The 14757-nt window shown below is 55.4% G+C and overlaps 1 protein-coding gene across 1 annotated transcript; it reads right to left on the bottom strand.

The window, feature by feature from the left end:
- Positions 1-10138: 10138 nt before the first annotated feature.
- ATOH1 (atonal bHLH transcription factor 1) lies at positions 10139-11769 on the bottom strand (the record flags this gene model as incomplete). The annotated part of the gene is made up of 1 exon (XM_079306993.1): positions 10139-11769. One exon carries the CDS (start codon positions 11767-11769, stop codon positions 10909-10911), a length of 861 nt encoding a protein of 286 aa, XP_079163119.1. The 3' UTR covers positions 10139-10908.
- Positions 11770-14757: the final 2988 nt, after the last annotated feature.

A 14757-nucleotide genomic window follows, 5' to 3' on the forward strand; every position in this document is an offset into this window, starting at 1 on the left:
TCTCCAGACTCTTCCCCAGTTCTGGAGCCCTTCTCTGCACAGGCTCCAGCCCCTCAGTGTCCTTGTAGTGAGGGGCTCAGAGCTGAGCACAGACCCCAGGTGCAGCCCCAGCAGTGCTGAGCACAGAGGGACAATGTGGAACAAGCATCTGGGTCTGCCCACAAAACGAGCATTGGTGCTCCTGCCTGTGTGAGGGGAGCTAGATGATCTTTAAGGTGCCTTCCCACCCAGAGCATCCTGCGATTCCATGGATTCCAGCTATTACAGCTCAGACAGGAAGAGCTCCTGCACAAGAGGGTCTGTATGAATTCAGAGGGGCAGCCCCTGCAAAGCAGGTCATGACATTTGCTGTTAGCACATCTCCTCTTCATCATTTACTCCACACCCATGAAATGTGTCTAATGGCCAGCATAGACAGATTTAAGCAATACTCTCACATTTCTTTTGATGTCTCATCAGATTTCCTGATCTTTCCAAAGGCAAAGAGAGAAGCTGTTTCATCCAAACAACCTGTCCAGTTCTGTGCATGTATAGCCACAAATACATACACAATATGGTAATTAACTATCTCCTAACTTTGTTGTTTCTCTCTTTCCCATATTTTCCATTTGTAAAACTTCTAGTCATCTTTCCTATGGTCTATTCTTTTAGTTAAACTGTCTCCATCTTCCAACTTAGATCATGTTTCACTTCATATCACAGTACTGAAGGTGGAAATTCTTTCCTCCAAAGAGGTGAGACATTCCTGGATGCAAAGAAGGTTTATGCTGATGGAAATCTGTTACACTCCTCTCCTATCCAGTGCTATGTTCTGAAAGGTTGACATTAAACTGCCATTCAAAAACCCTTACCCATTGTATTAATAATAATAATAATAATAAATTAAATATCCCTTTTAAAAATGAGAGGCCTGCAGTAATTTCCAGTAATATTTGATGAGAACTTTAGGATATTCTCTTCCAGTGAGGGTATTAGAACTCAGAATAATTCAGCCATTTGTTTTCAAACCTCAAAATACCTGAAGGGGAAAACAAAAATTGCAATGCAAAAAATTGTCAAAGGGAGTAGTTAGATGAAAATAGCAGAAATTAGGAAAACTTCTAATGCTGTATTTTCTATTATGTTAATTGATTTTAGCTGATGAAATACATTGATGTTGGTACTGTAGTAGAATCACAGAAACTGTTTGTATAAACCAGTGTTGTTGGCTTTCTTTTTTTTCTCTAGGCATAATTATAAATATTAACCTTACATAAGAAAAAAAAAAAATACTAAAACCAGCAGAGAACTTCTCCCTCATGAAATCCATATTTTCCAAAGGCTGATGGCCCAGTCCTCCAACAATTGCAGAGTCTCCTAAAGAAAATGCCCTGGGTTCCAGCACAGAGCAGTCACTGATCTAGAGCCATTCAGAGAGTATGAATTTTATGTGATAGCAGTAAACACAGCAAGTGCAATATCTACAGACTGAATATCAGGAAGAACAGGAGAGGCTGGCAAGCAGTGGTTTGATTTTGTTTGATAGAAATTAAAGGAAAAAAAATTAGACTGTATTATCAATTTTTTTTCAGGCAATAGAAAAGCTGAAATCTTCTGACATGGCACTTCCAATAATTTTCCAAAAAGGTGCAAATGTAGAGTTAACATCTTGAAACTTGATGTTTTTACATTTCTCAGATTTGAGGTATTCAAAATCGAGAAGATCCATCAAAATAGATCAATTCATGAAGGGAGGGGGGAAAAAAGCCCTTACCTTTGATAATGTGTTGGGTTTTTACTTGAATAAACAAATTAAGGGTCTGTCAAAAAAAGACACCAAGCTATTTGTTCCCAATGCTTCCTGCAGGTTTTGGAGCGCCTCATTCAGTTTGGCCTGCTGACCCTCTCTGGGTCAATCTGCAGGTCATTCCCTACACCAGCTCCACAAATATTGTCATGGTGAGCAAGGATAATAAGCACAACTGCCAAATGCACCCACAGGTACCATTTCAGTATTCCAATAAGAGTGTGAGTTTTCCTTCTCTGCTAAGGACCCAACTGCCACCAAAACTGCTGAAAAACTCTGAATACTCAGTTTTTGAGTATTGGCTCTGGCTTTGAATGCTTTTCTTTAATTTCTCTTATTTCTACTTTGGGGAATATTTTTTTTCTACTTCCTGGTTTAAGAGTAGTAAAAATTATGGCCACAGCATCTCTAAGGTCAGTTTAGACCCACTGTTTTCTGTTGGAAGATGCTTTTCTGCTTACACTTCTCAGTTATTTAGAGAAGCTAAAGGGAAGCCAAATACAGAAATATCCTTTCCAGATGTCACTTCCTCAGGGAGGGGTGAGAATACCAGTGGAAAAGCTATAAATTAGTTAGCAAATTCTTATTTAGCCTGAGAATGCAAATGTTTATGCTCCTTGCACACACATCTTTAGTTGGATAGCCACACACAGGCACAGGGACCCTTCAGCACTGGAGTGCCTGAGGCAGGTTGTGCTCTGGAGCTGCCCCCACAAGCTCATGTTCCAGAGGAGTTGGAATCATAGGGAATACCTGTCATGGAGATGTCACTAAGCACCACAGCAGCCCCAGAAGAGCCCAGCTGAAAAGGAGTTTCATTGCAAAGACATCTCATAGCCTTTGTAGAATTAGCTAATGATATAAAATAAAACTGCCCTTCCTCAAAAGGTGCCTCACTCCTTCACCCTCAGCTTTGAATATTGCTCACTGCAGTTCTGAGGGTGTTAGGGAAGGGGTCAGCAACCACAGGCAACAGCAGCATCCAAGTGAAGTAATGCCATTACTTTCTAACCCCAAAATTACAGCCAGCAATGCTTCCAAGCTTTCACTCTCTTTCCCAACAGGAAAACACTAGGAATCCAACAGCAATTCAGAGCCTTTCTTTCCCAGCTGCCATCATCACAGAACCAGCTTTCTGCTTTTCAAGCCTTTTTTAAAGAAAAAGATTTCAGGATATTCTGCAATGCAAATAGGAAGCCACCAAACATTGGAGCAGGGAAGAGGGTTAATTGAATGTCTTCATAGCCAAGTAATAGGAGCATAATTGATTTAATCCAGAAATCTTTCCACAACCAGAGATGAACCACACAAAAATTTGCTTCAGAGTATTTTTGCAAAGCATTCTGGTAAGCAATGAAACATAACAATTCAATTTAAGCTGTATTCATCATATCACTACAAACATTGCAGCACTGCTAACTTAATATATTAAAAAATATATTCTCCCTACCTGAGATGTGACTGAGGCTGATAGGTACTGCATGTTCTGCACATCAGACTGTGCTTTAAAGTCTCACATACTCTGGAACACTACCTCAGAGCCATGTTCTCACCCATCCCAGTGGGGCAGCTCCAGCAGGAACAAATTACACAGATTCAAACTTAATGAGGGAGCAGGAGATTATTTTTTCTTGCAGAAGCCAGCACCCAAGCACAGTCCTTCCCAAAATGTTGCTCAGATTTATCCTATATTAGAAAATTTCACCTCTCCCTCCCTCTTGACCCACTCTAGATAACAGGCTACAGCTGGGGCAACACAAACTAGTCTGCTTCCCGAGACATCAGGGAAAGATGACATTACCAAAAACCATTGTGAAATATATCTGGAGCTGTAAAGCCAGCTCCTGGCTGAATGTCCTTTACTTTGAGCAAAGTCATGCAACTGGAAATACTTGTGAAATGGCTGGAATAAAGTGTGTTTTGTGACAAAGTGGTGGCACACATCCTGCACTCATGCCCTATGTTTGGCCCTGGGCTCCTGTTGTCCATAGCAAGTGAATTAACATTTCTGCCCACACATCCTTCTACATAGACAGGATAATTCCCCCTAGGCCTGAGGAGATCAGGGACTAGGAACTAGGAGTAGTCCCAGTATGAGCCTTAGCCAAGCTCTCAGCTGTACCATTTCTATAGGATGGTTGTACAGTGCCACCACAAATCATCACAGCTTGTTGATAGTCAGCATTTTAGGGGACCTTCATGTAACACTGACCCTAAGTTCAGCATTAGTACAGGAATGAAAAAAATAAAATAATATAATTGGTGGCTAATACAAAGCAAACACTAAAGTTGCCCACAGCAACTGAAATCTCAAGCAGATAAGCTGCATGGAAGTACTTAGCCCCCTTTCCATTGCTTTCCAAAATGGAGTACAGGGAGGAACACAAGGAACTCTGACAGGGATCCCTGCTTCCCCTTCCTCCCTGCTTTGCTCTGACCCTGTGCACAGACCATGCCTGCTCCAGTGGAAACCAACAGCAAGGCTTCTCCCAGTCTCTCCAGCACAAAATTTCTGTCAGAAGAACTATCTTTTCCGTGTTAAAAAACCCCCAAAAACAAATAAATGCTCCACCCTCCTCTTTTTTTGAAGCAGACTTCAGAGAAGAGATGTTGCAAGAGACATTGCCATGCACGGCTCTTTCAGAAGCTGGGCTGGTGGATTTAATAAACGAATAAATAAATAAATAAGCTGGTCTCCTCGCACTGCTCCCAGAAGAAGTGGGGGCGGCCCCGGCTGGGTGGAAAGGGGGGGGTGGCGGGGGCCGGGGTGTAGCTGCTGCTCGGGGATGCCGCCCGGGAGCCGGGAGCGAGCAGGAACCTTTCTAGGGCAGGATAAAAATGTTGACTGTAGATAAGCGAGGTGCAGGTGGGAACTGAGGGCACTGCGGCGGCTCCGGCCCGTCCCCAGGGTTTGCTTTTGGGGTTTATGGGAAGCAGGTGATGCCGCTCAACCGTCTCGGGCTTATTCAACCTGTCCCCTGAACCAGAGTTCAGTCAGTGCACGTCGGTGGATCGGGCATCTCCCGTCTTGGCAGAGCCCTTGCGGGAGGAAGGGAGAAGAGAAAACAAATAAAAGCTCAGAAACTTGCAGAGCCAAATGCTTTCCCCTACGCGGGGACGAAACTCCGAAAGTTCTCTGTCTGGTTGCGGGGCGGATCCCAGATGTGCCGGGTGCTGGTGCGGGCTCGGCGTCCTCCCCTGACTCACCGGCCCCGGACGGAGTAGATGGACCAGCCATCGCCCCGCGTGTCCCGCCCAGCAGCGGGACGGGTCCCCCAAGCGTGCCAGGGTCCCGCAGGCCGGGAGGTGACGTGGGGTTCGTCCCGTCCCCCCGCACCTGCCGGGCTCCCCCACCCTCTGAGCCAGAGGATTTTGCAGCGCAGTGCTGCTCCACAGCCCGCACGGGATGCGCTGCTCGCTCCTCACCCTGGCTCCTGCTTCTGGATAAAACTGAGTTTCTGAGCATTGGTTGGGAACAAAAAAGAACCCCAAGGCCAAAAGTGTCGAAACACAAAAATATCAGTGGGTGGTTGGAGCTGAAACGATACGAGCTGACCCGGGAGGGTCGAGGGATTTGCTTATTCCGAGCAGGTCTTTTAGACACCAATCTGACAAGCAGGAGAGGGGTTTACCGCGCCGGTGGGCCGGGTGTCCTGTTTCAGCCAGTCACGTACCATTAAAGAGGCACTTTTACAAGTTTGTGGCGAGGCGCTGAGGCATTCAGAGCTGCTCGCTCGGGAGGAAAACCCGCGGCGGGAGCGCTTGGGGAAAGGGTTAACCCGCTGGCCGCCCTGCCTGGGAAATGATGGTAAATTATCCGGCGCGTTCTCCCGGGGAAGAAATTAGACTTCAAAAGGGCTGGAGCCCTTCTGAATATATATCAAGCAGATGGGCTGATGCGCTGTCTCGCTGATGTGCCATTGATTAACCGCCCCACAAAAGTGCTGCAGCCCCGCTCGCCCGCGGCGGGTGCGCGCCGCCGCCCGCCTCTCTCCGGGGCACCCCGGCGGCGGGAGCGCGCCTCGGTGTGCAGCGGGTAGGAGGGGTGGCCGCCGCCAGACACCGGGAAAGAAAGATGGGATCAGAGAAGGGAGAGCAGGGGAATAGGGGGAAGGAAAAAAACCCCAAAACAAAAAACGAACAAACAAACAAACAAACAAACAATCAAACAAAACAAAACAAAACAAAAAAATAAGGAGGAAAACTCGGGATGAAATAAAAAAAGGAATCTCTTCGGAAACGGAGGGGATCTGCTTTCCCACCCTCAAATCTCGCCTTCCCTGCTGAGAGCCCATTCCCGCGTTGCACAAGCTCCCATCCCAAGTCCCAGCCGCACTCCGTGCTGCAGCGGGCCGGCACCTCCGCACCCCGAGCAGCCTCGGTTAAACCGAGTTGGGAGCGAAAAGCTGCCGGGAGCGGTAGGAGACCGGAGCCCTTCCCGCTGCCCGACGGGGCAGAGCAGGCCCCGGGCTGGGGGTGTCGCATCCACCCCCGGAGGAGCTCGGTAAAGAGGCCTGCTCCCTCCTCCCGGGCCTGAGCAGGAGGGAGAAAAGCACACTCCAGAAAGTCACCCATTGTAGCGTTTAAATGCTTCACCGCTCAAACCGCCTTTGACACGCCTTGGCTGGGCTCCCGAAGACATCCCGAGCCATTCGATAGCACTTCAGAACAGGCCATTCTGTCTGCCCCGCTCTGGGCAGCCTGGAAATGGCCAGCGGCGGCAGTGGCAGCGCACCCACGGCACAGGTGCAGCGCAGCCTTGAGCCGCGCTCCCATCCACTGTGGGTGCTGCAACGTCCCCAGAGAGACGCCTGAAGTCAACACGGAGTGGCGGCACGGAAGCGTGCGGTTTCCCGAGGGCCAGTAGTGAGTCCCAGCCCCCACCCCGGTGCACACACAGCCCCTTTCCGCATTGCAATGACGCGGCCAGGGGAGGAAAACTTGTCCCCTTGTGAGCTGGCAGCTCCTCGCTCCAGCCTGACTTGCTCGCAGAGAGGATGGGGCTGGCAGGGTCCCCACCTCACCCACGCACAAGCCGATATCTCGCCACAGTCCCCTCACTTTTCTCTCCCGGACAGGCACAGGCGACGGCGGGTGACCAGACACAAGGTCCTGCCGCGTACCGGCACCGGTGCCCGCGGGTGGCAGTGCCAGAGGTGGGGCCGCGGGAGTCGGGCACACGGAGAACCGGGAGGTTTGTCCCCTCACGGGCTTTGGGGCGCAAAGCCGCCGGGGTGTTTCCCTCTGCTCCTGCACGGAGCGGGGGATTTCTGAGTGTCTCCACGGACCCCTGCGAGCGAGTGCACGTGTGTGCAGGCGGCCACGCGTGTGCGCGCCCGTGCGTGCCCGTCCCTCTGTGGGCGCCTGCCTCTCCGCACTGTCGGAGCAGACACGCTGGGCCGCCCCTGCGTATCTTTTTCTCCTCCTTTGTCTCCCTTTCTTTGGCTTTGACTCTTTCAGGTGCCCCGGCGGTGCCCTCGCGTGCTGCTGGTTGCTGGGAGGTGGCGTGGCTGCCACTGCGCTGCTGTTGTGCAGGGGAGGGAGGGAAGGGGGCTTGAATGCTGGCTGTTGTGCTCGGCTGGGGTGGGGGGCCGCCGAGGAGGAGGAGGCCCATGATGATGATGATGGAGGGGAGGGGGTGACGATGGAGCTCACCGCGGGCGCGCAGCTCCCTGGGGAGCCGCCTGAAAGGCCGCTGCGCTCACCAGCTGACAACGCGTGCTCCGCTCCAGACACGGCGCACCGCGGCCGGGAGCGAGGCCAGACCCCCCCCTCCGCCCTTCAGCCCCCCTGTCCCCCCCATTGTCCGCCCCAAAGCATTGTCCGCCCCCCTCTAATTAAGAAACACTGGCCCCATGGCCAACTCCCCTTCTAACCCCCCCTGCCGCCCCGTGGTCCCTGCTCTTTTCTGGTCTCCCCTCGCCGGGTTTAACCCTTTCTCACCCTTCCCTTTCTGCTCTCTTCCCGAGGCCAGAGGTTGAGCAAACAGCAGCCGGAGAGCCGCGGGGCAGAGATGCGCCCCGCTCGGCTCCGCTCTGTCCCCCCGAAACCCCCGCAGCCGGGACGGACGGGCAGAGCCCCGCACCGCAGCCCGCGGCCGCGCTTCATGCGGCGGCCCTGGCTCAAAAGTCACCCGAGTCGCCGTGCGCCTCTCACAAAGGCGACCGCCTCCCCAAGCCCCCCCAGTCCCCGCGGTCGTTTCGCACACCCCGGAGGACAGTCAGCGTTCAGCCAAAATTTAACGCTCGGATAGTGCGCTTCTGACTCTCTCTTTTCAAATAAAAGCCCGTTTAGGATGATAAAACCCCACGAAGCAAGCCGGGCGAGACTGCTTCCAGGGGCTAGTGCGCGTCCCCGCTCGTTATAAAACTTTGCGGTAGTCTATACAAAACAAACACTGTCGCAGGCTCAATAAAGCGATTTATCCATCTTCATTACTTAAAGAAATGTTGTCTCTTTGTTTGTTTGGGAGATATTAAGCATGCTTAGCTTGCAACACATAGTTGATTCCTTTGCTAGTATCTTGGATACTTGGATCTGACTTTGGAAGGTAGGAGCTAATTGCTAATAATGGAGAGAAAGGAACCAGCCAGCATAGCGGGAGTGGCCTGGCATATGGGGAATGAGCGGTCTGAAATACTCAATATTCAAGTTTCCAAAATATTAATGAGATTATAGCAACCTGCAGCTATACGTTACAGCTTGTTAACGGAGTGCAAGAGAGGGGGGCTGCCAAGCGGTTGTTATGCAAACTCTATAGCTGAACCTTAAAATGGGAATGCGGCTGAGTATCTCTTTCAAAGAAGCGTTAAAAAAAAAAAAAAAAAAAAAAAAAAGAAAAAGCCCCTCAGACGGCGAGTGCTGCGCTGCGGCTGCGAGCACCAGCCGCGCCATGCGGTGCGCTCGCCTGTCGGGGGAAGGACCCGACCGAGGGAGCGGGGAGGATTTTGATGCGCTCTTTTCCACCACCTCGCGTGTTCGCAGCTGCAGAGGCAGTGCCCGGGACGGCGGGGCGGGGAGAGGCTGCACTCACCCCTTCAACCCACTGCCGACCCCGCCGGGAGCCCTCAGCGGGTGTTGCCCCTCAGTAGCGGATACATCCCCAAACTAAACCAAATAAACAAAACGACATCCCCAAAGTTGGCGGGTTTTTGCTCCGCCACATCACTCCCCTGATGGCACCCCTCGCATGCCCCTTAAGATGCGAGACCGGCTTCCACAGCACAGAAATCAGTGCCGGTAACCAAAGCTGACCTACCCCGACAAAGCCGGCATTTTATTAGGGAGAGAAATGACCCTCCCGATAAACTTTCCACCCTGTGGCACCGCACCCCGCTTCGGCAGGTTCGGGCACCGGCCGGTGCTGGCGGTGGGCAGGGCAGGGCGGCAGCGCGGGGTTACCGGGGGGGCAGGTGCCCTGTTTCTGCAGGGGAAAGTGACACCCTCCTGGGCTTCGCTCCCCCGGCCGCGCCTGGTTAACTGATCACCTCTCCGACACCCCCCTCCCAGTGTCACCTGCTGAACTCAGCGGGACCCCGGCACCGACACGGCTCCGGTTTAGCCCCGGGTCTAGTGTCACGGGCAGGCTGGGCTACGCATCAGCCAATCCCCCACTCCCGTCTGGGTTTAACCCGAGCCAGGGGCTGCATCCTGATCCCCTGGCTGTTCGCGTGTCCCCTAAACCCCGCCGGCTACCCCGCCCGCTCCCAGCCCTTTCCACTCGGCTTATACCGAGGAGGCTCCATGGGGAGATGCGCTGGTACCCCCGAGAAGGGGAGGAGTGGGGAAGGAGGGAATGATGTGACTCGAGCGGCGGTGCTGGGACAGGTACAACAGAGCAGCGACAAGCTCCTTACCCTGCACTTGTTGCAATTACCCCGGCTGGGAACTGCGGGACGGAAATGGGACGCGCTCCCGGCGGCGCAGGGAGCGGAGGTAGCGCTGCTCCCGGCAGAGCCCGTCCCGGACCCCGGCCCTGGGGCCCGCCCGTCCCTCTGCAGGCAGCCGGGGCATCCCATCGGCTCCCCGGAGCATCGCTCTGTACGTCTCACACCCGCCGCCGAGTTTGACACCACCTCAGCTCGGGGAGGGCGAGGGGAGAGGTTGAACCCGACCACGCTTTGAGGCTGATTTTGTTTTGGTTGGTTTTTTTGATTTTTTTTTTCAATGTTTATTTGATCTCAAAAAAAAAAAAAAAAAACCAAAAAAAAACCCCAAAAAAACCCACCCCAAAATTAAAATACATAAGACAATGGCAGCTGGCGTTGCTAGAATCAAAATAAACGATTTTCGTCGTAGAAAAGAATTTTTGTTAAAAAAAAGAGAGAAGCAGAAATAATTGCAAACACTGCATAATAAATACGTTTTCTATTATCACAAAAGGAAAATAAAACTGACATAAAAGTTTGACACGACAAAACCGTTTTCGTTTTTAAGAGAGCGTTAGGATTAAGTGGCTTAATTAAACATTGGTCTCCAATTGGCAGTAGCTTTCCTCTTGAAACTGCATCTCCAGCCGCTGATAAAGTGCTTGCACTAAGTTTCCCCCCAAAAGACGCCGACATGGTGCTCTAAGGAAAATCCAATTTTTTTGCACTATTTACAGGTTAAGATGGTGCGTTATTGACTTCGCGTGTGTGTGTGTTTGCACAGCAATGCGACCCACGGCAGGATCGGTGTCTGGAAGACGGGGTGTCAGGGCGGGTTGGCGGCCGGGTGGGGATGGATGGCGCCGGCGGCACCCCCGGCAGCGGGGCCAGGCTTTCTCCGGGCGCATCACCTGCCCGCCGACGGGGCGAGACGGGCTCCGCGCTGCCAGGCGGCGTGTTGGCAGGAGGGAACGGCAACGACTTCTAGGCGAAAGAAACTTTCCAAGTGTAAACTAACAACGAAAACAAACCAATCGACCCCGACAGACAGGGCGGGTACAGTCACTCGCTAACAGCCAACCCCCACGGACACACCAGGGGCTGCCGGGGGTGGGAGACGAGGGGGCGGATTTCAAAGCGACCGAGGGGAGCCGGTGATGTCCGTGGTGGCACCGCGTCCGGCTGCTCACCCCACGGCGGAGTCTGTGCTTCGAGGGGCGGCCTTGCGGGGGTGCCGGGCACGACGCCCCCGCCTTAGCTGGCCTCATCCGAATCGCTGTAGTGGGAGCGGGGCGAGAACTCCCCGTCGCTCCTGTGGGACCGGGGCGACGTCTTGCTGCGCTCCTGCGGCGGCTGCCCGGGCTGCGGCATGAGGAGGGCGGGGGAAGGGGCTCTCTGTCCCATCAGGGCGCCCTCCGCAAAGGAGGAGAAGTGCAGCGGATCGAGCTGCACCGAGTAGCCGCCCGCGGCCGGCGGCGGGGGGAAGCGAGTCCTGCCGTGCCCGGGGGGCGACGCTCGGGGCGGCCCCGGCGGCGGCGCCGGCGGAGCTCCGGCCCCGGCGGCGGCGCAGGGCGGCTCGAAGGGGGCCCCGCGGTGCTCGGCCTTGCCGGGGCCGTCGGGAGGGGCGGCGGGGCCGTGCAGCAGCTCGGCCAGGGCGCTGATGTAGATCTGCGCCATCTGCAGCGTCTCGTACTTGGAGAGCTTCTTGTCGTTGTTGAAGGAGGGGATGACATTGCGCAGCTGGTCGAAGGCGTGGTTCAGCCCGTGCATCCGCCGCCGCTCCCGCGCGTTGGCCGCCAGCCGCCGCTGCTTCTGCACGCCGCTCACCTGCGCCCGCAGCCCGGGGCCGCCGCCGCCGCCCCGCGGCCGCCCGCCGCCCCGCGCCCCGCCGGGGCCGCTCCCGCCGCCCCGAGCCGCGCCGCCCTCCGCCGCCGCCTCCTCGTCCTCGCCGGGCAGCAGGTAGCGCGGCGAGGCGGCGGCGGGCAGGCGGGCGGCGCAGCACACGCCGAGCCAGGAGCCGGGCGCGAAGCCGCCGCAGCCGCCGCGCTCGGGGCCCGGCGGCGGCTCGGGCGGCCCCGGCGGCTCCCGGGCGCGCTCGGCCCAGGGCAGGCTCATGGCGCTACCGCCATGGGGCCGCGCGCAGCCCCCGCCTCGCGCCCGCCGCCCCGACGGCTCCGGTGTCGGCCGGGCGCGCGCCCCCCTTTAAGGAGCGGCACGCGCCGGGGTCCCCCCCGCCCCCGCTCCCCCTCCCCCGCCCTGCCTCGCGCCCCACCCCTCCCGCCGCACGCCCTCCACTCGCGCCGGTCGCGTGTCGGCGCGGCCAATGGCGCGCGCGCGCGCGGGGCCGGCGCGTGCGGGGAGCCAATGGCGCGCGGGGCGCGGGGGGGCCCCGCGAGCCCGAGGCCGGCGGCACGCGCTGCCCCGCCCCGCCCCGCCCCGCCCCGGGCAGGCGCGCGCCGGGCGGCCTCCCCGCGCGCGGCGGGGCGGAACGGGGTGGGGGCGCGGGGAGCGCCCCGACGGCGCGTCCGTCCGCCCTGCCCCACCGGGGTGTGGGCGAGAGACCCGCGCCGGGCAGCGGCCCGAGAGCCCCGCACTGGGCAGTGGCCCCGCTCCACCGGGGTGTCAACGAGAGCCCCGCACTGGGCACAGCCCGAGAGCTCCCCACCGGGTAGCGGCCCTGCCCGACGGGAGGTGTGGGCGAGAGCAGCGGCAGCGGCGGGCGGCTCTGGGACAGAGGGAACCCACACCATTTGGCACCGGGCCCTCCCGCCGCTGCATTCTCTGAGGACGCACCGCCGCGCCCGCCTGGGGAAACATAGCCGCTGCTGGCTAAACCTCAGAGGCCCGGCAAATGCCCTCCCCACGCCTGGCGGGAGCAGCCGTCGGTCCGCCCGGCTCTCGCCGCGGCCGCAGGGACCCTCCCCGAGGTGTCGGTGCGGAGCGCTGCCCGCCCGGACGGTGCGGGAGGCGGTGCGGGGAGCGCGGCGCTGCCGTGCGGAGGTTCGGCCGGGAAGCCGCGAGGGAATGCCCTCGGTTTCACAGCGGCAATCCCGGGGAGACGCGCCAAGCCCACGCAGGACCCGGTAGGTGAGGAGCGGTGGCGTTTGCAGCCGGGACAGCACACTGCCCCCGGGGCTGCCACATTTTCGGCAGGGTCCCGATCCCCCGCGAGCGAGTCCTTTTGTTGGGCCAACAATAGCTGGCCAAAGGTGGTGGAGAGGGAAATAGCTCCGTGCACGCATCTTAACTTCCCTTCCGCGCTGCCTCCCCTCCCGCCACCGCCGCCTGCCTGCAGAGGAGAAGTGGAGGTTTGCCCGTGTGAATAGGCGTGTGGAGAACAAAGTGATGGGCACAGTATGAGGTAGATATGTTTCTTCAAAAGTGAATAACTCGCAAGACGAGGAGGGAGCGAGGGAGCCCAGCAGCTCAAAGCCGAGCGGCAGTGACATGGAATGAGCAGCCTCACTAGTTTAGGGAGCTGGCTGGGCACACTTGGCAGGTGCCTGGGGCCACCTTCCACAGACAACTGGATGGTACTGAGAAAACGCGATGCTGATGGTTTGCTTTCTCTAGAAACAAACTGAGGCAAACCTTCGCTTTTTTTTTTTTTTTTTTTTTTTTTTTTTTTTTTTTTTTTTTTTTTTTTTGGTCAGGCAATTATGCTTCAAAGGCAAAAGGTGCTGGATTCCGCCCCCCGCACCAAAACAAGTTCTCAGTTTCTGACCAAAATTGTTTACTCGGTAAGAAAGTTGGCAAGGAGCAGAAGTCTGTTTCTGTATAGTATCCATAAAGTTGCCAGACCATCTATTTGTATCTAGTAAAAACTTATATACTCTCCTATTGTCTAACCCCTCCCCCCTTTAATAACCCTTCCCCGCTTTCTATCATTAACAGGAATAAAACTCAGCACTGTGCGGCATGGCGCTGTTTGCTGGATAAATTCCCAGCCCCCCAGCTTCTCTTTCAGTCCACAAGCACCACGTGCCCTTCCTGGGTGCCCGTGGCACAGGTGTGCTTTGCCAGCAGCCCTGCTGTGCTCTCCTCCCCAGGGTGAGTTCCCGGTTTGGGCACCGGGTGCCGTGGCTGTGAGCTGTTTCATGCAAGGACTGTGGGCCAACCTTGGAAATGAGCAGGAGCTTTGGTAAGCGGTAGCCACTGACTCCTGTTTCCCCAAGCTTCCAGCATGGGGAGAGCCAGGCTGGTGCAATGAAGTGTTAAACATATTCCTCCAGGCAGGTGGACTGTGGGCACAGAGGGAAGCAGCATCCCATTAGCCTCTCATGTGGATGCACGGTGACTGATGCCCCAAAGGACCCTGGCCTCTGGATACCCCAGGGGGGCTGTCAGGTGCTGGGGACTTCCTTAGCTGTACCTCAGTATGCAGCACGATAGGCCAGACAGACACCTCAACATGCTCCTGGGATGGGAAAACTTCCCGGCTGGGAAACACTAATAATAAGCTGCTTATTTTTCAAACATTTGTTTTATGAGTGCATGCACGCTTTGAAACTGGAGGCATTTGAGACTCACTCCACAGTTTGCCTTTGAAATGACGTGCACAAAAAGCCATTTTCCCCACCAACACCACTGCTCAGAGGGGAAAAATGTTTCATTGAAATCCAGTGGTCTCTGTATGCCTGTATCTGCTGTGTGTGCACGGAGTCAAAGTCAAAGGCAAAGGGTGGTTTATGTCAGCACTGGGTTTAGCTCTGCTCTCCCGGAATAAGATAAATGTAAGTGATGAAGAACTCCTGGGGCTGGCTGAACTCATTTTGTATTCAACACTGCCCGGCCCTTTTCACTTTCCTTTCTCCCTCTCTTTGTATGTTCAAGCCTACTTGAGTTTCTTTTTTTCTTTTGTAGAAGTTGGTTCTTTTGAAGCGGTTCGAGGCACGCCCTACTGCAAAGGAGACTTCACAGGAGTCGGAAACACAGGCACACCGGTCTGAAACACTTACTGTACAATAGCAGGAATGTAGGAAGCCTTGAAAATGAATCTGCTCTAAGCAAGTGTCAAAGCTTTCAGAGGAAAACAAACTGAACTTATCCCCGTATCTTTATGCATATTTTCCCCCCAGTCCTCCTTTCCTCCCTCCTCCCCCC

The sequence above is a fragment of the Erithacus rubecula genome (genome assembly GCF_903797595.1).
Source record: "Erithacus rubecula genome assembly, chromosome: 5".
NCBI lineage: Eukaryota > Metazoa > Chordata > Aves > Passeriformes > Muscicapidae > Erithacus > Erithacus rubecula.